General features: G+C 34.0%; 1 protein-coding gene across 3 annotated transcripts in view; it reads right to left on the reverse strand.

The window, feature by feature from the left end:
- Positions 1–27,875, reverse strand: part of LOC128988689 (probable ATP-dependent RNA helicase DDX46) — a 76,920-nt gene that overhangs the window by 2,167 nt on the left and 46,878 nt on the right. For all 3 annotated transcript variants that reach the window (XM_054410232.1, XM_054410231.1, XM_054410233.1), the window contains 6 exons: positions 26,519–26,791; positions 25,506–25,621; positions 2,238–2,388; positions 1,977–2,088; positions 1,162–1,296; positions 301–470 (listed from right to left, as the gene is read on the reverse strand). In XM_054410232.1, coding sequence (XP_054266207.1) covers positions 301–470; positions 1,162–1,296; positions 1,977–2,088; positions 2,238–2,388; positions 25,506–25,621; positions 26,519–26,791 — 957 coding nt within the window. The remainder of the gene's footprint in view (positions 1–300; positions 471–1,161; positions 1,297–1,976; positions 2,089–2,237; positions 2,389–25,505; positions 25,622–26,518; positions 26,792–27,875) is intronic.

The raw sequence follows: 27,875 nt of genomic DNA on the forward strand, positions 1-27,875 counted from the left end.
TTCATAATATAATTTCTTTCCTCACAACAAATAGGATTGTGAACAGCTGTTAATATGGAATATAATCATTAAACCATGCAATAGCAGAAGATATTGTAAAATAATATAACAGATGGTGTACTGGCACATGGACAGTGGTTTGGTTGTCAGGATCGTTAAAATGTTAAACACAGCAAACTATTAAGTTATAATTTAGAATAGTACGGTAATTAGTTGCAAAAATCTGTAAAAATGGTAATCATTACAGTGATCGCAAACACAATAAATATCAGCAGACAAGAAAACCCCAATGTAACTCACTGTAATTATGGGCTGGGAACCACCTCCTTTCAGTATGGCCTCTGCAGCCTGTTGTGTAGCTCCCTTGGCCTCTGCCCCGAGGTTCTTGGCCATGTTGATACGGGAGGCTAGCCTCTTGGCCAGCTCCAACTTGTCTGTAGTGACCTGGGCTGGGGAGGTTGTTGTACCTGCTGAAGGTCAATAAAGCAAAAAAACTCAAATCATCTATTTTTAAATTCCAGTTATAACACAAAACATTCATAGGCAACGTTAATTTATGACTAGTTCAATACTATTTAAACCTACACTGTTACACATTTTTAACAAGACGTTCCTATGCCATCAATATTTGCAATACATATTCATCCAGTACATCTGTGTGCAAGTGTATGACTACTCACTAATAGATAACCAGGGGTATTTTAGTAGGAGTATGGAATTCTTCTTTGTAGAAAAATGTCTAAGGTTTCATTGATGCATTTACCAAAAAAATATATGATCGTACACAATAGATTTAAAAAAAAGTATTTGTAAATCGGTGAAATTTTAACTTTTGAATTTACCACTTTGAAGTAGGCATGGGTTAGTTATCAGTTTTGCAATTATTTTACTAAAAACTTAAATTAACAACATAATGAACCAACTTTATGATATAAAACCTTAAAATTCATTTAAGTTTATTTGCTGTCCAAACACACTACAGCATAACTTAACTGTTTGATTAGAAATTTACGAGATGGCAGACAAGCGGTTTGTAATAATGAAATAAAATGACAAGTACCTTTTAGGACACAATATTTGACTGGAATGGATAGAGTATTAAAAATAAAACTGCAGGATTGAATTTAAGATTCAAATCATAAAGACATTCTAAAAGCATACCTTGCGTAGTAGACGTAGGGTTCAAAGAGCCTAGAGGGGCTTTAATCTCCTTAACAATACGTTTTGGAGCTAACATACTCTCAATCTGCTGGTCGATGTCACCTTCCAAGTCTTCATCGTCAGAATCTTGGAGACCTGCAACACAATTAACCATCTCTCTATTATACTGTATCCAAGACAATAGTAATCAAATGTCTACATAAATCAGAATTTCCATTCAAGTCCTGGATATTTTTACTGATTTTCTACGACATAAAACTGCTGATGTGAATTGTGACAACAAACTGGTCTATTCAGGCCAATAATTATTTTTATAATTTTATTCCCCTGCTTCTAGAATAAAAGTAAAAAGAAAATTATTGTCTCCTTCTACAAGTAACAAAATTTGTAGGTTTTTGGCCCAATGTGTTGGTTTGTTACTCTTCTTTGACAAATGAACACTATACACTTTAATTTAAGTTTCATGTCAATGTTATAAAATCTCCTTACCTTAACATCCTTTTATAATTTAGGTAGAGTAGAATAGGTTTAACAGTCAGATAAATTTTACACCAATAATTGTCAATTTAATATTAATTAGTCCTCATTACACAAATTATCACAGAAAAAGTGAACAATTTCTAAATAGTTCTGAGAAACTCAAGCAATTTTAGTAGCATGAACACTCTTGAGATGTGAGTGAAATTCTAAACCCTCTTGAAAATATAGATAACAATCATCATTTTGTTTTTTTACAAACATGTATAGACAGATAAACAGAATAATTTGAAGCTTTGAAAATCACTTTACAGGATTATAAGAACTCTTCCCCTTACCCAAAGCGGCTTTTTGAAACTTCTTCTTTTCATTTACCATCTGGGCTTCTTGTTCATCAAACTTGAAGCCTTTGCCACTAAATCCACCACCACTATGAACTTTTTTCCCTTCCTGAAATAAAAAGGAAATATTGTAAAATGAAGTAATAACCTCACATTAATCAATTATTTGCAGTTGCATCATTGAACAAATATTAATTAAAGATGTGTACTAAATAATTAAATAGGAAACCATACAAAATAGCAGCTATACGGACTCACCGCTAGCTGTTTCGCTTTGTAGCCTTCAAACAAATTGCGTAGTGGGTCTGGGACTGTCACTCCCGCAAGTTCAAAGGCTCGGACAATGTCTCCGGAGTATCGCTCTTGTTCCGGGGTGATGAATGTGAAGGCATAGCCTTTGTTGCCCGCCCTGTAACATCATCCACCCATTACCATCATCATAGCCATAATCTGTTGTCATTATTGCAAGTGACAAAATCGATTCAAATACAAATTTCCAGAGTTGAATCTTTTTGAAAATCCATAGGATTGAATTATTTGAGAGGTGTATTTGATTATGTACAATATTCATTCATTCAATAAAATAAATATTAGCTTCTGACATTTGTTGTTAGAATATAGCTCACTAGCTGAGTGGTTACAGGATTTTACTAACAATTAGAAGTCTGCTAATTCAATCCTGAAAGCCATTCAGTAATCTTTGATCATTTGGGTTTTCATGAATGATTATCAACAGAAACGGTTGATCTAAGTCAGTAACCAAGCTAAACTGATCATATCACTCCATTGTTAATACTTAGCATTCATATTCATCATTTCAAGCAATAGTATCTCGGTATTCTTTTTTTATATGTCCATCTAAAACACTGATAATGTAGTAGAATATTTCAAATTGGGAACAGATGCAAGTAAAGTATAATAATAAAACTATACTTAGCAGCCAAAAATAAATCTTTAAACTATTTCAACTACAAATATTAAGTGAGGCCTGATTTTCAAATAGTAATTTTTGGAATTTCATTAACACATAAGGAGTGTATATTAAAGATTATTGACATGGTTTTCATAGAGTATTTAACATCACAAAGTGCAGATTGTGAACAGCTGTAAGTAAAATGTAATCATCAAACCATGCATTGTAAATAAAAAGCAATACTATAAACTACTAAATGATCAGTATTTTTATAAAGTTATTGGCATGGATTTGATACAGTATTTAACATCACAAAGTTCAGATTGTGGACTATGCCACCCCATAGACATTCATTTGGTCAGTTAGTAATGTATAATTTGTATATCTTCACAAGATCCAAAATCGGAAGATCTTTAAAGTTTATATTGCCAATCGGAATATTAAAAATCTGAAAATCCAATATTTATATAGCCGATTGGATGATCCAAAATCGGAAGGTCCAACGTTTATATTGCAGATCGGAAGATCCAAAAGTACAATTTTACATTGTGAAGTAAACTTATGAAATAGTCTGTACGTTCACTTTGAATCTTGCAATCGTAGTGGGTCGTAAGATCCAAAAAGCAATATGTCAGATCAGAAGATCCAAAAGTATGAACTATTGCGTCGTTCAGATTGAAGGCGTTGAAAGCGTGACACGACGTTATCAGCCGCGTTCCTAGCTACGGTATCGGTTTTCTTAGGTGAATTATTTCTTTAAATTTATCTCTCTGTACTCATACGTACATACATATTAAATATATATTTGTAATTTCTTAATATATATTTGCTCACTGCAAATACCGGGTGTTTCTAAATGAATATCTGGGTTTTAACGCTTTATAACTTTTATACTATTAAACTTACCACCATAAAATACGCATCATACGAAAAAGCAACTCAAAGAGTTTATGCCTTCCAAAGACACATTATTTAACAAAATCGATCCAGCAGAACTGTTGATTTAATTGTACAAAGTTAAAAAGTAATCTCCAACTTTTTTCATCACTAGAAATTCGGAGGTTGCTTGATGTTTTTGCAAATAACTTTGAAATGGTGAGGAAATCGACCAAAGTGGAAGGTAATATTCCGAAAGAGAATAAAATTTCCTACAATCTACTATTATGCATTTCATGAAAATACTCAATAAATGTGGCCTAAATTTGGCTTAAAATAAAAAAAGTGTGAAATTTAATGTTTGCTATGTTTATTGTCTACATTGAAGACGGGGATTTTCAATTTTTTCATTTTTGAGGCAATCTTTGGTACCTTTCTTGAGTATTTTCAAAAAATGCATAATAGTAGATTGTAGGAAATTTTATTCTCTTTCGGAATATTACCTTCCACTTTGGTCGATTTCCTCACCATTTAAAAGTTATTTGCAAAAACATCAAGCAACCTCCGAATTTCTAGTGATGAAAAAAGTTGGAGATTACTTTTTAACTTTGTACAATTAAATCAACAGTTCTGCTGGATCGATTTTGTTAAATAATGTGTCTTTGGAAGGCATAAACTCTTTGAGTTGCTTTTTCGTATGATGCGTATTTTATGGTGGTAAGTTTAATAGTATAAAAGTTATAAAGCGTTAAAACCCAGATATTCATTTAGAAACACCCGGTACCTATTTAAACGCCTTCAATCTGAAAGACGCAATAACCCATCTTTTGGATCTTCCGATCTGACATGCATTTTTAGTCTTCCGATCCAACTACGATCGGAAGATTTAAAGTTAAACGGACAGTCTATTTCATAAGTTTACTTCACAATGTAAAATTGTACTTCTCGTTATGACTGTACTTTTGGATCTTCCGATGGACAATGTTAACTTAAGATCTTCCGATCGGCAATACAAAAAAAAAACACACAAACTTTAAATTATTAAAACTAGTGTACCTGTTGCTCGAATTCGAGCAATTGCGAAGCATTACAGGCGTTTTTAAAAACGAATAACAGTCATAATTTCCGATGACTTTATAAGAGTTGCCTCAAAGATTATGGAAATACTCAAGATGTACACAACAGTTAGATATAATCAAATTTTTTTTGTAAATATCTTATCTTTTTCAAAAGCTGATTTAGTTTTTTAGTGTTTTCTACAAATGTTTCTCATATATAGCCACATTAGATTTTCTATAATAATGATTATAAATGAAAAAAAAACATTATTTATATTTGTTCTCCTTGGTTATGTTTTTTGACTTTCCTATGTTTCCATTGTTTGCAAATCGGCTCTTTCAATGATTGCTCAAGAAATGTAGCACAGTGTTAATTCAGTTTTATTTTTAGTATATCAAATTGTCCAGGATTTCTCGCGTTTTTCCATTGTAATAATTACACCAACCCAAATATCGTCTACAGATGCAATATTTTTTGCATTTATTCCAATTAATAGGATAGCTGTTGTCATAAATGTAAATAAACGGTATCAGCATTCTGACACATACTTTCTCCCATAAGATTGTCAACAACCTTTCTCATGAGTAAGTGGTGAGAGTAAATATACGGAAATGGGATTTGTACAATTTTCTTCAGAATTTAAAGGACTATAACATACTAAATTTTTATCAAAAACGTTCTAGCCAATTTTGGGAAAATCCGATTTTCCGTTTTTTTATGGGGATTTTTATTGGAAAATAACATAATTTACCATAACTTTTGAACCGTAATTTTTACAGAAATGGGATTTGTATCATTTTGTTTAGAGTATAAAGGACTATAACATACTAAATTTGTATCAAAATCGTTCGGGCCATTTTTGAGAAAATCCTATTTTTCCAGTTTTTTATGGGGTTTTATGGGTAAATCCCCATTAAAAATAAAATTATCTAAAAAATGAAAAAAACTATCAAAATTGTAAGGATCATAACATACTCTGTTAAATCAAAACCGGATTTTTGTCTAAAATCCTATTTTTTTTATTTTATGGGGGTTTTATGGGAAAATAACATAATTTACCATAACTTTTGAACCGGAATTTTTTAAGAAATGGGATTTGTACCATTTTGTTCAGAATTTAAAGGGCTACAACATACTAAATTTTTATCAAAATCGTTCGGGCCATTTTTGAGAAAATCCGATTTTTCCGGTTTTTTATGGGTTTTTATGGGAAAATCCCCATTAAAAATCAAAATTTCAAAAAAATGAAAAAAACGCCTGGAGATACCATGGATTAGAACCTACATACCAAATTTCATCGAAATCGGACCACAGGTGTAGTCTCTAGCTCTGTACACATCCAGACACACAGACACACAGACACACACACACACACACACACGCACAGACATCACTTCGAAAACCACTTTTTTGGGTCCAGGGGGACCCAAAACGAATATATCCACTCAAAACTCAAACTCGAAAATTTTGACGAAAACAATACTTTCTCCATATACTATGGTATAGGGGGAGAAAGTAAAAAATAATAGTACTGCACCCTGTTGGTAAACCTTGTAACTTTTTAATGCTATTCAATATCATAGAACCAACTTGTGTAGTTGAAACAGCTGACAAAATTCTTTTATTCCTTTTAAATACGATTACTCATAAGGTTAACATGGGAAACATCAGAGCCACTGGGGCGGAGCCCGAAAGGACTTTTAAGATAAGAATGCGTCTATATGTTAATCGGGAATGTGAGCTATCATCATACCAATAATATCATAAGCCCAATCCGACCGTATTTTTCGCGTTTACTTGTCAAAAACATACATCCATCCATCCATACATCCAAACTTTCTCATTTATAATATTAGTAGGAAGGATTTTTTGTCTCCAACAGTAGAAAATCTCTCTAAAATAAGTGACCTCCGGATAATAGCAAAGTACCTAAATCTAATAAAATTATTTAGCATATATTATATATAGTAAGTCAAAGGATAAAAATCTCAAAAAATTGTTTATTTAGACAAAATAAACTACTGCATTTTCCTTGGAAATTAGGTTGGCAATTTATGCATAATACATAGGCATTACACGGCGACACTCAAAGGGTTAAAAATACCATCAACCATCACTATGATTGGTATTGGTTATTGATATGGTTTTCATACAGTAATTATCATCATCAGAGTTCAGATTGTGAACAGCTGTTAGTAATGTATAATCATCAAACCATGCAAAAGAGCAATCTTTTAAAAATATCATCAACCATCACTATGATTGGTATTGGTTATTGATATGGTTTTCATACAGTAATTATCACCACAGAGTTCAGATTGTGAACAGCTGTTAGTATTGTATAATCATCAAACCATGCAAAAGAGCAATCTTTTAAAAATACCATCAACCATCACTATGATTGGTATTGGTTATTGATATGGTTTTCATACAGTAATTATCATCACAGAGTTCAGATTGTGAACAGCTGTTAGTATTGTATAATCATCAAACCATGCAAAAGAGCAATCTTTTAAAAATATCATCAACCATCACTATGATCGGTATTGGTTATTGATATGGTTTTCATACAGTAATTATCATCATCAGAGTTCAGATTGTGAACAGCTGTTAGTAATGTATAATCATCAAACCATGCAAAAGAGCAATCTTTTAAAAATATCATCAACCATCACTATGATCGGTATTGGTTATTGATATGGTTTTCATACAGTAATTATCATCATCAGAGTTCAGATTGTGAACAGCTGTCAAGCCTGGTTTACACGGGTCGAGTACGGCGGGCGAGTCAGTGTGCGAGTAACTCGCTTGGTGTAGACATGCAGGCGAGTCGAGCAACGGGCGAGTTGATAAAAAGAGGTCAGTTGAGAGCGAGTCGAGTGATTTAGTTGAAAACCGAGTTGCTCGGCCCAGTAGCTACCCCCGCCACCACGATTTGCCCGCAAAAAATCTGTTTACTGCTATCAAGTGAGTCCAGCGACCACAGAATAAAAATATTTTTTTTTATTTTGTGGTCGCTGACAATGAGTCGATTACAACGATCAGTATTTTTGGGGTTAGTTCAGTAGTGTATGCCTAATCACCCTCAATACTCAATGGTTCAGTTGAACAGTTGGCCCTGTGTTGCATTGTCTTGTTGTTCGTAAATCTACTCACTCTTATTAACTCATAACTCATTTATTGAACCAAAATAACAAAAAATACAAAATTTTCATTGGTCATGTCAATTAATAGCGTAGAGCTAAAATTAAAATAAACAATATACAATGGTGCTTCAATAAAACTATACCAATTATACTTCTTTCAACAAAAAACTAACTAACTAAACCCATCAGGGACACAATCTCGAACACTGTAGTAACCCTTGGCCAAGAGTATTTTTTTGATTTGCTTTTTAAAGCTGTTCAAGTCCGACTCCAGCTGAAGGGAGGGAGGGAGGAGATTAAAAAGTTTAATGCCATTGTAATGGCATAAAATATAAAATAAAATATAAAATTCAGTTTTCAAAATTGTTGTACAAGTTAAGATCTACAGTTATACTGGAACGATTAATTAATTAATCAATGGGTTGTTAGAAAGCTCACTCCCTAAAAATGTTTTCTGTCAGAAATACATTGAAAACAGTGTTTTCACATTTTTTATTTATAAGCAACTTTTGGTTGCCTATATATTTTATTTTAAAGAAATGCAGTACCGTTATAGTAATTTGTAACAAATCTTATTCTTTTAGAATATCACCTTCCATTTTGGTCTATCGTATTTGCAAAAAAAAAAAAAAAACTTAAGCAACCCCTGAATTTAATGGGTGATTCAGTTTTAATTCTAATAATCTAATTCAGTGATTTAACTAATTTATAAATTCAGCATTAAACTCTTGAAGTCCCATTTTAAACTCAAACAACATTTAACACGAAAGCTACGGTATACGGAATACCCTACACCACAGAACACAGATAAATTATAAAAATTACTTCTCTGTGCCTACACTGTCGCTGTTCAAAATAGGAATGCGTGTAGACAGTCTAGTCAAGTACCGGGCAAGTTGAACAAATCAACAACTGGGCCCCGGCCTAGTAACTGGGCCGAATAACTCGTCTGACATACTCGACCCGTGTAAACCAGGCTTCAGTATTGTATAATCATCAAACCATGCAAAAGAGCAATCTTTTAAAAATATCATCAACCGTCACTATGATCAGTATTGGTTATTGATATGGTTTTCATACAGTAATTATCATCACAGAGTTCAGATTGTGAACAGCTGTTAGTATTGTATAATCATCAAACCATGCAAAAGAGCAATCTTTTAAAAATACCATCAACCATCACTATGATCGGTATTGGTTATTGATATGGTTTTCATACAGTAATTATCATCACAGAGTTCAGATTGTGAACAGCTGTTAGTATTGTATAATCATCAAACCATGCAAAAGAGCATTCTTTTAAAAATACCATCAACCATCACTATGATCGGTATTGGTTATTGATATGGTTTTCATACAGTCATTATCATCACAGAGTTCAGATTGTGAACAGCTGTTAGTATTGTATAATCATCAAACCATGCAAAAGAGCAATCTTTTAAAAATATCATCAACCATCACTATGATTGGTATTGGTTATTGATATGGTTTTCATACAGTAGTTATCATCACAGAGTTCAGATTGTGAACAGCTTATTAATTTAAAAATTACACGAAAAACAGTAGAACACATCGAAATAGATACCCTTATAGAACTTGCAAATATGAAAAATTAAACTAAGCAATGTAGAAACAAAATAGAACCGTTGATTATTTTGGATTCTGATGAAATCAAACAAGATGAAAAAATAGATTTTTTAGGTTTGAAAATTGATAAACACCTTTCCTGGCAGGACCACGTCGATCATGTTTGCTCAAAGCTAAATTCAGGGATATTTGCATTGAAACAGATGTCTTATCTATGTAATATCATTACTTTGAAAACAATATATCATTTTCTTGTCCATAGCCACATTTCATTCAGTATATCTTTATATGGAGCTACAACAAAGAAAAATCTTACTTAAATCTTAAAATTACAGTAAAGGGCATTAAGAACAACTGTGGAGTAAAAATGATGAACGTGTTAAAATTCGTTTAAAAAATTTCAAAATATTAACTGTCTATGCCCAATACATTTTTGAAACTATCAAAAAATCTAAAAAATCAACAATCATCACTTTGGTCAGTATTGGTTATTAATTTGGTTTTCATACAGTAATAATCATCACAGAGTTCAGATTGTGAACAGCTGTTAGTATTGTATAATCATCAAACCATGCAAAAAAAAAACAATCTATAAAAAATCAACAATCATCACTTTGGTCAGTATTGGTTATTAATTTGGTTTTCATACAGTAATTATCATCACAGAGTTCAGATTGTGAACAGCTGTTAGTATGAAACATGGTGAATTCCCTTGGGGCTCCGCCCCAGTGGCCTTTAAATTCCCATCCCATGTTATTCTTATGGAGGAAAACGGGGTTTTCGTTACAGCTAATTTGAGAGAACGGCTGGGCGTAGAAACTTGGTAGGGGTCTCTAAAGAAAGGTCTTGGTCTGTAGATGAGCCATGAAAAGATAAACGAGGTAAATTTCCTTGGAGCTCTGCCCCAGAGGCCTTTTAAGTTCCCTCAGCAGATTTGTTTACATTACGACCATATGCATAATTTTACACTACTTTTTAATAAAACAGCTGTTAATGTTTAAATTGTGATTTACTGAATTTGTCAAAATGAAGTATTTACAATGGTTTTTTTCAGTTTTTAAAATCGATTTTCTTCTGCATCGTGTCATGTTTTGCAATGTAATGTTCTATTACCAAATCAGTGGAAAATCCTGATATCACAGTAGATTTTAAAATTATTTCTTATGGAGTTAACTTATATCTATTGTATGGGTTGGTTTCTGCCTTTTTACCACTTCTTGAAGATTGTACGTAGGTGATATTCTTTGGTATATTGCATCTGTAGACGAAACTTGGGTTGGTGTAACTATTACAATGGAAAAGAGCGAGAAATCCTGGACAATTTGATATAGGCTAAAAATTAAACTCAATTAACACTGTGCTACATTTCTTGAGCAATCATTGAAATAACCGATTTGTAAACAATGGAAACATAGAAAAAGTCATAGAACACAACCAAGTAGAAGAAATAGAAATAATGTTTTTTCCACACTAAAAAACAAGATCACCTTTTCGAAAAAAGATAAGATATTTACAAAAGATTTAGATTATATCTAACTGTTGTGTAGATCGTGAGTATTTCCATAATCTTTGAGTCGCCTGTAATGCTTCGCAATTGCTCGAATTCGAGCAACAGGTACACTAGTTGGTTATTAATTTGGTTTTCATACAGTAATTATCATCACAGAGTTCAGATTGTGAACAGCTGTTAGTATTGTATAATCATCAAACCATGCAAAAAAAATCTATAAAAAATCAACAATCATCACTATGGTCAGTATTGGTTATTAATTTGGTTTTCATACAGTAATTATCATCACAGAGTTCAGATTGTAAACAGCTGTTAGTATTGTATTATCATCAAACCATGTAAAAAAATCTATAAAAAATCAACAATCATCACTATGGTCAGTATTGGTTATTAATTTGGTTTTCATACAGTAATTATCATCACAGAGTTCAGATTGTGAACAGCTGTTAGTATTGTATAATCATTAAACCATGCAAAAAAAATCTATAAAAAAATCAACAATCATCACTATGGTCAGTATTGGTTATTAATTTGGTTTTCATACAGTAATTATCATCACAGAGTTCAGATTGTGAACAGCTGTTAGTATTGTATAATCATCAAACCATGCAAAAAAAATCTATAAAAAATCAACAATCATCACTATGGTCAGTATTGGTTATTGATTTGTTTTCATACAATAATTATCATCACAGAGTTCAGATTGTGAACAGCTGTTAGTATTGTATAGTCATCTAACCATGCAAGAAAAATAATCTATTAAAAATATCATCAGATCATCACTATGATCGGTATCGGTTATTGATTTGGTTTTCATAATCATCATCACAGAGTTTAGACTGTGAACAGCTGTTAGTAATGTATAATCATCAAACATGCAAAAAGACAATCTTTAAAATATCATCAATAATTACTCTGAACACTATTTCTTTAAAGTTATCGGCATGGATTTCATACAGTAATAAATTTTAGTGATGGGCGGATCCAAGAAAATGTTGGTACCGGATCCGGATCTTGAAAAATTCGGAACTGGATCCAGATACACACTGTCATAAGGGCGGGTAAAAAAAAAAAAAACGTAATTAACAGAATGCCAATTTAAATCATACTGTTTAAAATTAAATTGGTAATGTTTAACGATTAATACATCTTATAATATATAGAGTGATCTCCAGTTGAGCCCATAATTCCTAATTTTTTGGGGACACGAACTTTTCAAAATCTTAAAATGAAACTTTGTCCTAAGTTTGCACGACCACCAAAAGGGTATCTGTGTATATTTTACTATAGTTCGATATTGAGTATGCTATATCGTGGTTTTTGCATGCAGCATCCAATTTATTTATGCCTGAATCACCTCTTGTTAATCTCTTCCTTAAATTCGTTCCAGGTCCACAGTACTGATAGACGGGTATGTGAAGTTCTACAGGTAAAATACCCTGTGTCTGTGTACAAGAAGACTGTACCATGTTCTAACTTACAAAAATATTAGATGGAGGAGTCTTGACTTTTTTATTCACCCTGTATGGACACAGACAATCTTCTTGTACAAGGACACAGGGTATTTTATCTGTAGAGTTTCACATACCCGGCTGTCAGTACTGTGGACCTGGAACGAATAGCAAAGAGATATAAGCAAGGGGTGATCCAGGCATACAAGACCGATGTTTTCCCGATTGTTTTACTAACACAAAGCTGTCTGTATCTATGTACAAGACTGATTAACCGGATAGCACGGTGGTAAAAATTATTACCGGTGGAAGTGCATATGACCGGCTATCATTACGGGAGTGTTGCACGACGTCCAATAATATTTTGCCAGTGCCACGACGTCCAAAACATAATTTTTGAGTTGTTGCACGACGTCCAAGTGCCACGACGTCCAAAAGTACAGTAACTGCCAAAAATATAGTCTTTCTACAAGCTTTGGACGTCGTGGCACTTGGACGTCGTGAAACAGCGCACTATAGAATTGTAAAAAAGTAACATTTGCGGGAGTGTTGCACGACGTCCAAAGTCGCTGCCAGTTGCACGACGTCCAAGTGCCACGACGTCCAATCAATATTGACTGTTGCACGACGTCCAAGTGCCACGACGTCCAAAGTGCCTGCACACTGTGAACACTGTTTGCCGACCTCAGTGCATATAGTTCGCATTGCAATTATTGAAGGCAACTAGTCCTAGTCAACTGTTTGAAAGTTGTCAACCACTTCGTCTTCGATTAATGTTTAAATTATTCAATATTCAATGGTTCTAATTGAACTAATTATTGCATTAGCTTAAATTTTTTATAAGTAAAATAAATACTATGTCACCGTAAAATGTAATGATGCAGTATTTCTGTTGTTATGATTGCATAATTGATTTCTACAAAATAGAGCTATGTCATAAAAACGAAATAAATAAATGACTACACTATTCACTATATTGTATGATTAATACAATAAATTAATCACTAGCCCAAAAGTAAATATGGTTGGTTTAATATGAGTAGTGGTAGAATTCTAAGGCCCCTATTACACGAGGTAGCCTGGCGACGTCGCCAGCGGCAGTAGCTGGCGACGCACTGGCCACCAAACCTATAACCAGTTGAGTAGCCAGAATTTTACCGCCGTGGCGCCGTTGTTGTGAGTGCTTGTCTTGCACTTGTACTTGTTATGAGCGGTGTTTACAGTGAATAATGAGTGATTATAAGTATCTTCTCCTTCTGTTACTTCTGAAGAAAAGGAGGCAAAGGAAGATAAAAATGTACGTTCATCCAATGCTTAGTGCAAGAGAATCAAAAGGGTTATATTACACCCTTTTTGATGAGCTCTGTGCGGACAGTAAAAAATGTTTCAATTATTTTCGTATGTCACAATCCAGTTTCTTCGAGTCATAAAGGATGATATAGACATTTTATCAACTGAAGTGAACAATTCACACACTCACAACACAACAGAACGCAACACAACAGTGTGCAAGTACCCCCGTGATATGAACTAACCGAGTGGTGACGTGATACTGGCGACCTAGTGTAATAAGCTCCATATGCTACAACGCAGCGTCGCCAATATGGGTAGCCAGTGGCTACCACAGTGGCGACGGGGCTCGGTAGCCAGTCGGTCGCCAAAGTGTGGCTGCGTCGCTGGCTACCCTCGTGTAATAACATCCATAAGAATCAATGCCCCATGACAAGCTGAGTAGCCAGTTTGGTCGCTGGCGACGTCGCCAGGCTACCTCGTGTAATAGGGGCCTAAGTACTGCAGTAGAATAGAATCGTCATACTATATCAATTGGTAGCAAATTTACTCGTAAGATAAAATGTATGCACAGTTTTATAACAGCTGTAAGACTTCCCATTTAAGTACCGGTATCATTGAAATTGTATAACTTCCATTGAACAGAAATGAGATAAGTAGATATTGATACACAAATATATGAATTTTCATACACTTATAATTTGACGAATTCAAAAAAGTTTTATCCGTCAAATGTGCTAAACATTATGTAAACTATCAACTTTTTAAGCTATAATGATGTTACTACAATGGTTAAAAATGTTTCCTGTGAAACAATGGGAATAATTCGTTTTAAAAAGAAATCATTCATCATGGATATAGGAAATAATTAAGATTCTATAATCATTGCCCTATCAACCTAGGCCCTTTTCCTGAGTGTTATGAGGTTTATGTTTTGATTTATTTTTGTGTAAACCGTAACATAATCCCCCTGCCACAGCAAATATGTAGACTGAATTTCCATTTGCCTGATTATATAATTTCACTAAAATATATTAGAAAATTACCCTATTTTCCATATTTATTTATATTTTCCTATTTTTCCTATTTGTCGGTTTGGAACTATTGTGATAGCTTTTTGTTTACAGTGCAAACCATGGATGTATGGATGTATGAATGGATGGATGGATGTTTGTGACAAACAAACGCGAAAAATACGAAACCGACAAGGTTGAAATTTAGTATGATGATAGATGACATCCCCGATTAACATATTCTTACCTCAAAAATTCTTTCAGTCTCCACCCCGGTGGCTCTGGCTCTGGACTTTCTCATGTTAACCTTATGAGAATTCATATTTAAAGAAATTAAAGAATTTTGTCAGCCGTTTCAACTGTACAAGTTGGTTCTATGATATTAAACAGCATTAAAAAGTTATAAGGCTTGCCAAACAGGGTGCAGCACTATTATGTTGTTTGTTTGCATTAATGACCACAGCTAATTTGAACCAACTAGCAAAAAAAGTTGTGGTACACAATGAGAACTTTACTTTTTTCCATGGTCTAGGTGCAGTGGTAGAACATCAGGACTATGGTAGATGTGTGCTACACAATAGGATACCGTATAAATTAAAAGACCAGTTTTTTTTTAAATCGTGTCATCTCCCATAACTGCAATAAGCATTTATACTTATATGTCAACCCCGTACGAAGGACGGGTACTCTGCTAGTAACACAATAATACAAATACAGTATACTAATGCAATAATACTGTAGGTTTCCGAAGTCTGTGGCCATAGGTTCGTCTGAACTGTCAATCAATTCTGAGAAATTCACAGATGTAAATTCTTACTGGTAAAGTTCATGTCGCACTCGCAATTAGTTCGCATGTTTTATCTAGGAAAGCAGGTATGCCCTAAGTCATAGCATTTGTAGGTTAAGTATAATAATAACAAACATGCTTATCGTAGGTTTGTAGGCATACTTGTTCAAGAATATGCCGTGGTAGGTTTTGTTTATAAATTTTATGTTTTAATTCTTGTCTAATGACGATATTGATTTGTATTAGAGCGAAAATGTTAATTTATTTGTAAAGGGCATGAGCGGCATGATGCTTAGGATCCCATGAATCCTGTACAAAATTTATAAAATGTTTCATTCAAACTACAAGTTCATACTTTTCCGAGAACCAGCCTTTATCAGGACTTCCGCTCCCACGCTAGTTGGCAACATCAACTGTGCAATATAAAAACAATAAATCTTGAGTAAATATACTGCAATGTTGAGTTTTGAGGTTGTGGTGTTCCTTCGTAAACACATTCAATTAAAATCTAGGAATATGTAAATTTATTGTTATACGTTAACTTTATTGATATTCGATTCGCTACAGTACTATTAAACCTATAACATTTTCAATTCATGTGCGTTGTATTTTAGAGTTGGGGAAACAAAAGAACCCTGTGTACAACTTATTTATATGACACTAGCTGTGTGCCCGTTCTACGCACGGGGATCTTAAAGTAGTCAGTTGAAACTACTAAATGCTGGGTTTTTGGACGTTTGTAATTTTATTTCTTAAGTAGGGAGGCCGTGTATTCTAGGGAAAAGTTCCGGTATCAAGGATTGTCGTCGAAAAGGTTGTTATGAATAATTGGGTAGGCGTAACCCATTATTTTGCTGGCTTTGAAACTTTTGTAAGGAGGCTTTAGGTAAAAACCTTTAGGTATCAAATTATCACGTTTGCATTTCACAAGAAAGGTCAAATCGTTTGTGTGATTAGCCAATTTTAAATGCATTTGTTCCAATTCACTTATTTGATTACTTACTTCGGGTCCGTACCGAGAATCAATTCTTTGTTTGAAAGATTCAATTCTCTAATCAATGAAAGAATTGAACACCACCGTTTAGAAAAAAGATTTCTGAGTGTATTGTTTTTTACATTCGTGATGGAAAATGTCCGCAATAAACCTTTGAACAACATTAACTCACCATCACCAACAATGAACTTCAAACAAAGAATTGATTCTCGGTACGGACCCGGAGTAAGTAATCAAATAAGTGAATTGGAACAAATGCATTTAAAATTGGCTAATCACACAAACCATTTGACCTTTCTTGTGAAATGCAAACGTGATAATTTGATACCTAAAGGTTTTTACCTAAAGCCTCCTTACAAAAGTTTCAAAGCCAGCAAAATAATGTCTTTAGCTTCTAAATCTCTAATCAATGAAAGAATTGAACACCACCGTTTGGAAAAAAGATTTCTGAGTGTATTGTTTTTTACATTCGTGATGGAAAATGTCCGCAATAAACCTTTGAACAACATTAACTCACCATCACCAACAATGAACTTCAAACAAAGAATTGATTCTCGGTACGGACCCGGAGTAAGTAATCAAATAAGTGAATTGGAACAAATGCATTTAAAATTGGCTAATCACACAAACCATTTGACCTTTCTTGTGAAATGCAAACGTGATAATTTGATACCTAAAGGTTTTTACCTAAAGCCTCCTTACAAAAGTTTCAAAGCCAGCAAAATAATGTCTTTAGCTTCTAAATCTCTAATCAATGAAAGAATTGAACACCACCGTTTAGAAAAAAGATTTCTGAGTGTATTGTTTTTTTGGAAAATGTCCGCAATAAACCTTTGAACAACATTAACTCACCATCACCAACAATGAACTTCAAACAAAGAACTGGATGATGTTATTAAATTTTATTTATGGTTACACTATATTATTCCACTTGCGATTAATTAAAGCCGTTATGTAAGACAACGATTTTAATCTCACTTTGATGGGCTTTGCCTTCAAAAAGTGATCGGAAATGGTTGTGGTATTTGTAAACATATCAGTGACAGCGAGAAAAAATAATCTTGATCCGAACAGCTGTTCGTTATTTCATAGATCATTATGTGATAAAAATTGGACGAAAACTTGACAAAAATCGCACAAAACTGCATTTTTTAACGTCCGTAATGTTAGTGAGGTTATATTTTAATGGCTAAAGACACTCTCGCCAATCCAGTGAATACATTAAAATGACTTGGATCTTGATAGGTACTCTCGTTTTTCTGGAGAAGATTGCGTAAAATGCCATCTTGAGTGTTACAGAAAGACAGACAGACAGACAGAAATTTAGATGAGACTTGTTTCGGCTTCTTTAATGTATAAAACGTAAAAATAACCTACAAATGAATGATTCTGAGCAATGTACAGACAAAACTCTAATTTTATTTATATAGATCCTCATTCGTTGCAATTTAATAAGTGGTGTAGCAAAACACAAACACCAAATTTATTGAAATGAAATTAAGTCAATGTTAAGTGAATACTATTAATAAACATATTTGCGACATAAAGACATTTAATTGAAGCCTAAAAAACAGTTTGAAAAAGGCATTCTATTCTTTTTACTAGTAAAAATTAAAATGAGGGTATAAAAAATAGTTTTCAAAGATAATGTTGATCAATGTACATTCATCTAGTCTTGAAGAGATAAGTATTTAAAAGCTTACTCCAAACATAATGAAGTTGATCGGTTGTTAACAAAATGTCATCATTTTTCAAACCATGTGGGCCTAAACCTTATAGTTTTCCAACTGTTGCCTTGTTTATTTTTCCTTTTTATGTTTTTTTTTTAACTTTATGATGTTTCAATTAATGGTTCAAATATTCATAGTATATATATTTCTGAACAAGAACATATAACCATGTATATATAACTAATAAACGTTCCATAAGCATTTTACACGAGAGAACACTATTCGGCAAGTCATCATGAAGGAGCTTGGACGTCGTGCAACAGCGCTGAGCTATATTGGACGTCGTGCAACAGTCAAATATTTATTGGACGTCGTGGCACTTGGACGTCGTGCAACTGGCAGCAACTTTGGACGTCGTGCAACACTCCCGCAAATGTTACTTTTTTACAATTCTATAGTGCGCTGTTTCACGACGTCCAAGTGCCACGACGTCCAAAGCTTGTAGAAAGACTATATTTTTGGCAGTTACTGTACTGTTGGACGTCGTGGCACTTGGACGTCGTGCAACAACTCAAAAATTATGTTTTGGACGTCGTGGCACTGAATAAATATTATTGGACGTCGTGGCACTTGGACGTCGTGCAATGCATCCATCATTACTGTGGACCTGGAACAAAATTGAAAAAAAGGCTATACTGTATACAGTATTGTGTATTTGCTCGACTCTCGATAGTCCGGATTTTTCGTAATCCGGACCGGACGTCCGCCACATTAGTCCGGTTGAACGTACATGGATACAGACAGCTTTATGTTAGTAAAAAAATCGGGAAAAAATCAGTCTTGAACATGGATACAGACAGCTTTATGTTAGTAAAATTCGGGGAAAAATTGGTCTTGTACATGGATACAGACAGCTTTATGTTAGTAAAAAAATTCGGGGGAAAATCGGATCCATCAAAACCGGATCCAGCCCAAGATCCGGAATTTTTTGGATCCGATCGGGTGCCGGTTCCAGCTCTGATCCGGCGGATCTGGTAGTCCAATATCCGGATCTGACCATCACTAATAAATTTATATCACAGAGTTCAGAATGTGAACAGCTGTTAGTTATGTACAAGCATCAAACCAACTAAGAAAGCAATATTTTAAAAGTATCATCAATTAATTGTCATTGCCACTATAATCAGTATTTTTCTAAGGTTGTTATATTGATAATATAAAACATTGATATGGTTTTCATACAGTTATCATCACATAGTTTAGATTGTGATTAAAGATTCAAGATTCTTTATTTTCCAATAATGTACAATAAATAAAAAGTGACATATTTTATAAAAGGAAAAAATATTCCTCACAAGACTACACGTCTGTGTGTGAGGAAGAGTCCATGGCACTCGCTGGTCACTCTTTTCTAGTTAACAATAATATAACTTATTCATTAACATTAAAAATAAAATCAAATATCTTAGTCCTGGCCAACATAGAACCATCAGAATATAAGTTCTAAACACTTGTTAAGTTAAAGCAAATTAAAAATTAAAAATACCCCTCAAAATAAAATAAAATAATTCTTACAATTTAAAAACAAAAATCAATCCGGTCTAAAAATTTTGACATGGCATGGGTTGGCTGATAAGTTGGAGATTTAATAGATTTTTAATTTCTTTTTTTATTCAAACGTATGGTGAGTGAATTAAGCCGTGGGGCCGACGTGTAACAGCCACTCTCCAACTATTCTCCCGAAAACGGCTGCACTACTACTCTCTGCCTGAATGATATTATTTGGAAGATTTCGGTATAATTGATGTGCAATATAAAATGGATTAGAAAGCTCTATTCTGTAACCTAATCTGGGTATTGTGTATCCAAAGTTTAATCGGTTTCTTGTTATATATGTGTGAGTTGGCTGTGTGAAAATTTTGTGTTTGTTGTCTTTAATTAGAACAAAAAAAAAACCAATTTAGTGTGTTATTTTTTTTAGTAGATTAGAAGGGTTTTAATAAATAATTGTCTAATATTGAGTACAGGAAAATCGTGGAAAAGCAGATCAGTAGAATATCTTTGTCCCTTTTTTAGAATGGTTTTTATTATTATTATAGAGCGCTGTGTCACCCCCAGTGGCTCCAGCACGGCGGAGGAGGCACCACCCTACGGCAGAACCCCGTATTGCATTATAGATTGCACATAGGCGAGGTACACACTCCAGCAGTGATCCGGAGTGAGCACATGGCTCAACTGCCTAAAAGCATATATCATTTTTCTTAATTTTTGTTTTAAGTACTGTATGTGTGGTACCCATGATAATTTTTGATCTATGACTACACCTAGATATTTATAAGTTAAAACCTTTTCAATGAATTCACATCCACAGTTAACGGACTCCGGATTGCCACAAGAGTGCATTTTTAGGATCCTCTGTCCTGGACCATAATTATCTCTAAGGATAATTGGCAAACTTTTGGTTTTTTGTACGTTAACAGAAAGTAGATTGTGATCAAACCAGTTTTTTATTTTGATGAGGTCAGAGGATGCCTTATTGTAAACCTCATGCCAGGTGCTTCCGTATGATACCAAAGCCGTGTCGTCAGCAAACAGAAATATGCTTCCATTTATATTTAATTTGGATATGTTGTTAATGTATACCAGAAAAAGCAGTGGTCCAAGTGTACTTCCTTGAACCATGCCATAGTCAACAATCGTTGGGTCACAATTTATTCCCTTAATACAAACATATTGTTTACGATTTTTGAAATAGGAAGAAAACCAATTTAGTGTGTTATTTTTTGCCCCTATTAATTCAAGTTTTTGTTATAATTTGGATCTATTTACAGAATCAAATGCTTTTGCTAAGTCTAGGAAAGTTAAAATGATTTTATTTTTTCCATTGATTTTCTCATTTACTAATTTGGTTAAGTCAAATAAAACATCGGAAGTATTTTTCCCTTTCCTAAATCCATATTGTGATTCAGATAAAATGTTTTTTGTTTCAAGATAATTAGTTAATAGGATCTTTACACATTTTTCTAGTATTTTATCTATGGTGGTTAGTAAAGATATTGGTCTAAAATTACTCATTTCAGCTTTGGCACCAGATTTGTAGATAGGGATGACTTTTGCAATTTTTAATAGGTCAGGAAACTCTCCTGAACGGATACTTAAGTTTATCAGATGTAATAGGGGTTGAACAAGATAATTTGAGAAGGTCTTAACAAGTTTTGCAGGGATGTTATCCCATCCTGGAGCAGAGCATCCTTTTATACTATTAATTATATTTATTAGTTGATCTTGATTGATCGGCTTCAGCTCAAATACAGAATGAAAGGCATGGTGATGATCCTCCACCTCGGGTGGCCCCACTGGATTAGCATCTCCGGCTGCTTCCTCGATTTTATTCTTGTAATAATTGAATTTGGTGCGTTTAATTAGTGAATGCAGCATGTTGCAATATTGGTTATATCTAAGTTTTAATTGCCTGTTGTATGGATTCTTTTTTACTGTATTAAAGAGTATATCCTGTTTCCTTATTGATGTCAGCAATCCTGCCGTAATCCAAGGTTTAAGTTTTCTACTTTTTGCGTTTACCTTGACTTCCTTGGATGCATCATGAATAATAGTTTGGATAGTTAGATTAGAAGTACAAGTATTAATTTCTCTACAATTGGTAATATTCTGCCAATCAGATTCTTTTAGTTTTTCATCAATTTTTATTTTAAATGAATCCTTCGAGATTGGATGTAGTTTACTAGGTTTAGAAATTTCTAGAACAATAGGATAGTGGTCCGTTATATAAGTTTCAATAACCGCTGGATATGCTGAATGAAATGATTTTAATTTCAAAAAGAAGTGGTCAAGACATGCATTACTTTCAGGGCGAGTTACTTTGTCAATGCATTATATTAAATCAAAATCACTAAGGATGTCAACATATTTTTCTTCAGCTGAATTAAGTGATGGGTTTAAAATATTGCAATTTATATCACCAGAGAAAATACGAACATACTCTGGATGGGAAGTGGAATTATAATAGTTATAAACACCATCAAGAAACAATTGAAGGTTAGAATTAGGGCTCCTGTAAACGGCTAGTAATTCACAAGGTTGTCCGTCCCAGTCGAAGGTCAGAGATAAGGCAGTGGCCACACCGCCGATCAACAGCTGATTACAGGTTGCAGATAAAGAGTTATCCAGATATACAACTACACCATCGCTTTGATTAAGATTGTTGCTTGAACTAAAAATATTGTAACCCGGAATACTTTCTAAAAAAGAATCTGTTTTTAACCATGCCTCTGTTAGTACTATGCAATTAAAATGTGTTTTTATTCCTTGGAGAAACGCACAAAATTCGTCAAAATTTGTATTGTAGCTCCTTATATTCTGATGGATTATTCTAAACCTTGACCCGAAATTACTTTGAGATAAATCAAAACAAGAATTAAGAGTACTTATATCGGAGTAAACATTACATTCTTTAATTGGAAATTCGTTATAATCTTCCTCGTTTAACATGTCCATACCCGGTCCCTATAGCGAAACCATCCAGCCTAATTAATTTAACAGATCCAAAGTCGTGTTCCTTTTTGTTTATTACGAACCTAAATATTAATTATTATTCATATAGGAATGTTCTGCTATAAATACACACATATTTAATTAACATAAAGCGAAAGCCTACAATGCCAAGGAGATTGGAAAATCACAAAAATTAATATTTCCGATAATTATAGTTTTACCTTAGTCTTATCTAAAGACACATCCTTACCACATTCCTTTTATCAAGGTAAAATTACTACTAAAAAATTTTTTTTTTACTTTATTTAATTTACAATCTGTTCAAGTTGAACAATAAGCAAATTATATAAATAGTAATACAAAAATAACTTGAAGAACATGAGCTAGTGATTGACCACCTTCAACACTAGCTAACAAAGAGAATTTTGATAACACTTAGCCGAATCTGAATGGTAGGTCCAATATCGTATGTCGCTTCAGTCTGTAAATGGTGTTGCGATTGTCCAATAAATTAAGTGCAAGATGATTTGAATGATTTTCCAATTTTATAATGTATTTTTCACTAGATTTTGTAATTTCTTCTTTTACTGTTCGAATTTGAAGATCATTGTGAAGTGTTCTGTTGGTAACAAACCAAGGAGCGTTGACAATTTTACGTAATAATTTTGATTGGTAACGTTGAATAATTTCAATGTTTGAGGTACTTGCTGATCCCCAAAGCTGAATACCATAAGTCCAAATTGGTTTTAGAACTGTTTTGTACAGTAAAAATTTATTTTGTGTACTGAGTTGTGATTTACATCCAAGAAGCCAATTAAGTTTAGTTGTTTTTAAATTTAGATGTTGTCTTTTAGTCCAGATATGTGCCTTCCAATTAAGCTTTGCATCTAAGTGCATGCCCAAGTATTTTATTTCTGTTACTTGAGGGAGGTGAATATTGTTCATAGATACTGGAGGACATGTAGCCTGATTTAAGGTAAAAGTAATGTGCGCTGATTTATTTTCATTAATTTTGAACCTCCATGTTTTAAACCAATGAGAAATTTCATCTAAGTTTAGCTGTAAATTTGCTGTAGCTTGAGCTGGATTGTCTTGGACAGATAAAATGAAAATATAATTTAACAAGGTGGGCTTTAGTCTCATATTAGGAAGGGTTATTGGCAAAATGTAATTGTTAGATACAAGACCGATGATCAAATCATCCTTAAATGATTTGAGATTCGAGACGTTATTTTTTGAAAGTGCGAAAACAGGTTTTTTTTTTTAAATACTGATATTTTAAAAGTGGATGACAATTTAATAGAATGAAATAAATGAACAAATGAATGGCATTAGATTTGATGAACACATGAAATACTTTGAACCCATTTCTCATATTTATTATATTAGACTAAACTTACACAACTCTTTTGAGCAACTGTTAATACAGATAAATGGCTATTTGGACATTTTATTCGAAAGACGATGGGCAGCTGACACGTCATACCGGTGGAAGTTAATATTGAGGACTTTGGCAATGTCGGCTAGGATCATGAAGACATTTTCACCTTTAAGCATGTGCACTCCTGTGATAACGATATTATCTATACGGGAATATTGCTGCATCTCTTCGATTTCAGTCTGCATATCTAGTATTTTGGTTTGTAGTTCTATATTTTCTTCCTGTAGTTTCTCTACATTTATGTCTTTAGCTGTTATTTTACTCTTCACTTCATCATATTGTAGTTTGACTTCACCGAGGCCCGTTGTTAGGATATTTATATCACATTCGACTTTATCTAATTTATTTTGTGTTTGCTGCCACATTTCAGAACTTTCCTTCCGTAGCCCGATGAAAGATTCATTAGTGTCTTTACGTAGCGCGGCTATCGCATCTAGTATAGTCGCCGTATCGCGATCAAGACCCATCTTGCTGTTCGTCGATGAGTTTTCGGATACACAGCCTTCGCACTTGTATGAATTCCTAGTCAGCCTCTTCGAAGAATCTCCAGACGCGTTCCTGCAGCAGGTAAAATGGAATGGAGAATTACAATCCGTGCATTTAATTAAGTTTTTCTGCTGATCAATCAGTACTTCACATTTACCGCTCTTTTCACTTGTCATGTTCTGAGCCACTTTACTGTATAAGAAACACTTTTCACCAACGCCACTTGGTTATCCCCGATTTCACCAACCACGTAAATAGTTTATTAATTTTAAAAAATCGCAATAACAAGACACACTGACAGGTATGAGCTGGACAGTTTGCAACGAGGAAACTAGCCAGACACGAACAGATAAGGAGGTCCGCTCTCCACGAGCGCCTGATAAGAACTGTCAGTAAATATATATGCGCTTGATATATGTCAGTAAAGAATATTCATCAAAACCATGGTGATGATTGGCTATGATATGTATTTTTTAAGGTTATTAATAAGATTTTCCTTTAATTGATGGTTCAGTTGCTGATTTGTTTTTTTTTTTTTAAATTGGTTGTTTTTTTTTTATTTTTCTTTTAATATTGAGGTATTTTTTAAGGAAATATTTTGAGGAAAATGAAACCGTGTAAATGGAAATTTGCTTAGCCTACAGGTTTGTTGCGGTGGGTGTGTTTATTCTTGTGTGTTAATACCTGACATTTAGTAAATGGTTGTTACTACTAGGCCTCAGTTTACCAAGACAGTTTTGACAAGCCTAATGTATTGTTATCAAACATCATTCATATCATCAAAGACTTACCTGCCAGTACGACCGCAGCGGTGGACATAGTCCTCGTAATGGTTGGGACAGTCGTAGTTGACCACCAATATCAGCTGTTTGACATCCAACCCTCTAGCAGCAACGGATGTGGCAATCTGTAAGGTGGGATATTTCATTATACTAATTAATTAGTGATGGGGGCTCCAACAAAATGTCGGTTTCGAATCCAGATCATGAAATATTCTTATCCGGATACGTATACTGTCATAAGGAGAGGTTAAAAAACCAATTAGATATTTACAGAATCCAATTTAAATCATTCTGTTTTAAACAAAATTGGTAATGGTAAAGAATGCTGTGGTAGGATACAGAATGTTTTCAAATGTAAACATATGTCATGTTATGCATCATTTTAATGCTCTAGACTAGACAAACAATTTAGTGAAAACACAACTCCTTTATATTAATCCATTTCAAAATGGCGGCCGTATGTACGGAAAATATTGATATTTACAGAATACGCAATATCTTGGAAACCACTAAACTTATTTTTGTTCTGTTTGAAAATTCGTAATCCTCGTGAGTTCAGCTTTAATTTTATATGTGACATGTCAACATTTTAAAAACTAAATATTTTTTCAACGATTTTATTTTTTTTAAACGTTGTTACCCTTGCAAATGAAAAATTTGTAATGGCAACATAATGTCAAAAGGCGTATTATATTGAAGGATCTTTTAAAATTGCAAATTGAATCCCGGTCACGGAAACGTCATCGTAGTCGTCCACGATCCACGAATATTTCCTGCGGCCGTGTAAACATCATCGTCGTTTCCCGCAGTCAAGAAAAAGTCATCATATTCTATCGCGCGAACTTCTCAGACACGCTTTATGATTGCAATCTTCTTCTGTGGCTAAAATAAAAATCCCGGATTTGCTCCAAAAATACCAAAAATTTGCTCCAAATATTTCCAGGTCCCTTCAAATTTAAGGTTTTTTCCCGGTTCTCCCGGTTGGTATACACCCTGTACTAACTGTTACCAAAGATACTCACCAACAACTTAACTTTGCCAGCCTTGAAGTCAACAATGGTGCTATCTCTGTCGTACTGATCAATGCCTCCATGTAGAGACATGCAAGGGTAAGATGCCTTCATGAGATCTTTGAGCAGAGCGTCTGCGTTCTCTTGTTTGTCCACAAACACAATGACACTGCCTTGGTCCTGGTACACTCCCAGTAGCTCCAGCAGCTTCAGGAACTTCTGTTCCTCCTCCAACACTACCACATGCTGCTCTACCTCACGACAGACCACGCTGCGCCCACCCACCTGCACCACACATTACAAGAATTACCATCGGACAGCTCGAGCTTAGTCAAATACTCTGGGCCAGGATTTAGATTTGCAGAACAAAGGGATAGCAGCTCAAGTGTGTGCAGATTTCTTTGTAAAGGCTATCTTAATCAAGTCTCTCTGGGAACAAATTATTGTGAATTTCCAACCTGTACTTTTTCTAAGATGTAGTAGCTGATGTCTCTTTATCATACAAATAAAAAATATTCCTCCATCCTCTTAGTCTGCGTGAGGTGTGTATATGTAAATAAAAAGTACAGTAGAGTCCCGCAAACTCGGCGTAATGTGGACTGGAAGGGTGGCGAGTTTGTGAAATGCCGGGTTATCGGGAACTAGAGTTAAATAGAAGGTTAAATGGAAGAACAATACAATTTTTAAGCTTTTTAAACGCCTTTTTTATTTATATGTATATTACAAGTCAGTATTCAATCATCAGATATATTGTAGCCTAACTTACAACAAATACTTGGTATGAGTTGCAAATGATTTGACTTGAGCTGGCTTGAGTCCATGTTTAACTCGGACTCAAAAAATCACTAATTTTCTGAGACGGAAATAACTAGTATATAACTAGTATAACTTGCTCCCCCCCATAATAATCTATAAGTATAAAAGAGGATGTTTGTATATATATTTGGCAGTGATAAACTCAGACACCGCTGAACCGATTGCCACGAAACTTGGTACATACGTGTAGAATTTCATGGAATAGGTTTATACACCATCAATTTCGTGATCCGTCCAATCGGCTCCGCCCCAGTGGCTCTGGAGTTTCCCATGTTAACCTTATGAGAAATGGAATTAATGAATCTTAACAGCTGTGTTTCAATTAAACAAGTTGGTTCTGTTCTATGATGTTCAATAGCATAAAAGTTACAAGGATTACCAACAGGGTGCAGCACTATTATTTCTTTTACATTTATGACAACAGCTAATTTGCAACCAAAAGGTGAGTGAGCATAGCGAACGAACTTCAACCTGGATGCGAGTTAGCGTAGTGAACGAGCTAACCTGAAGGCAAGTGAGCGTAGCGAACGAGCTAACCTGAAGGCAAGTGAGC

This window comes from Macrosteles quadrilineatus, unplaced genomic scaffold (assembly GCF_028750875.1).
Source record: "Macrosteles quadrilineatus isolate MER2022 unplaced genomic scaffold, UCM_ALF_1.0 Scaffold_3__2_contigs__length_128488019, whole genome shotgun sequence".
Taxonomy (NCBI): Eukaryota; Metazoa; Arthropoda; class Insecta; order Hemiptera; family Cicadellidae; genus Macrosteles; species Macrosteles quadrilineatus.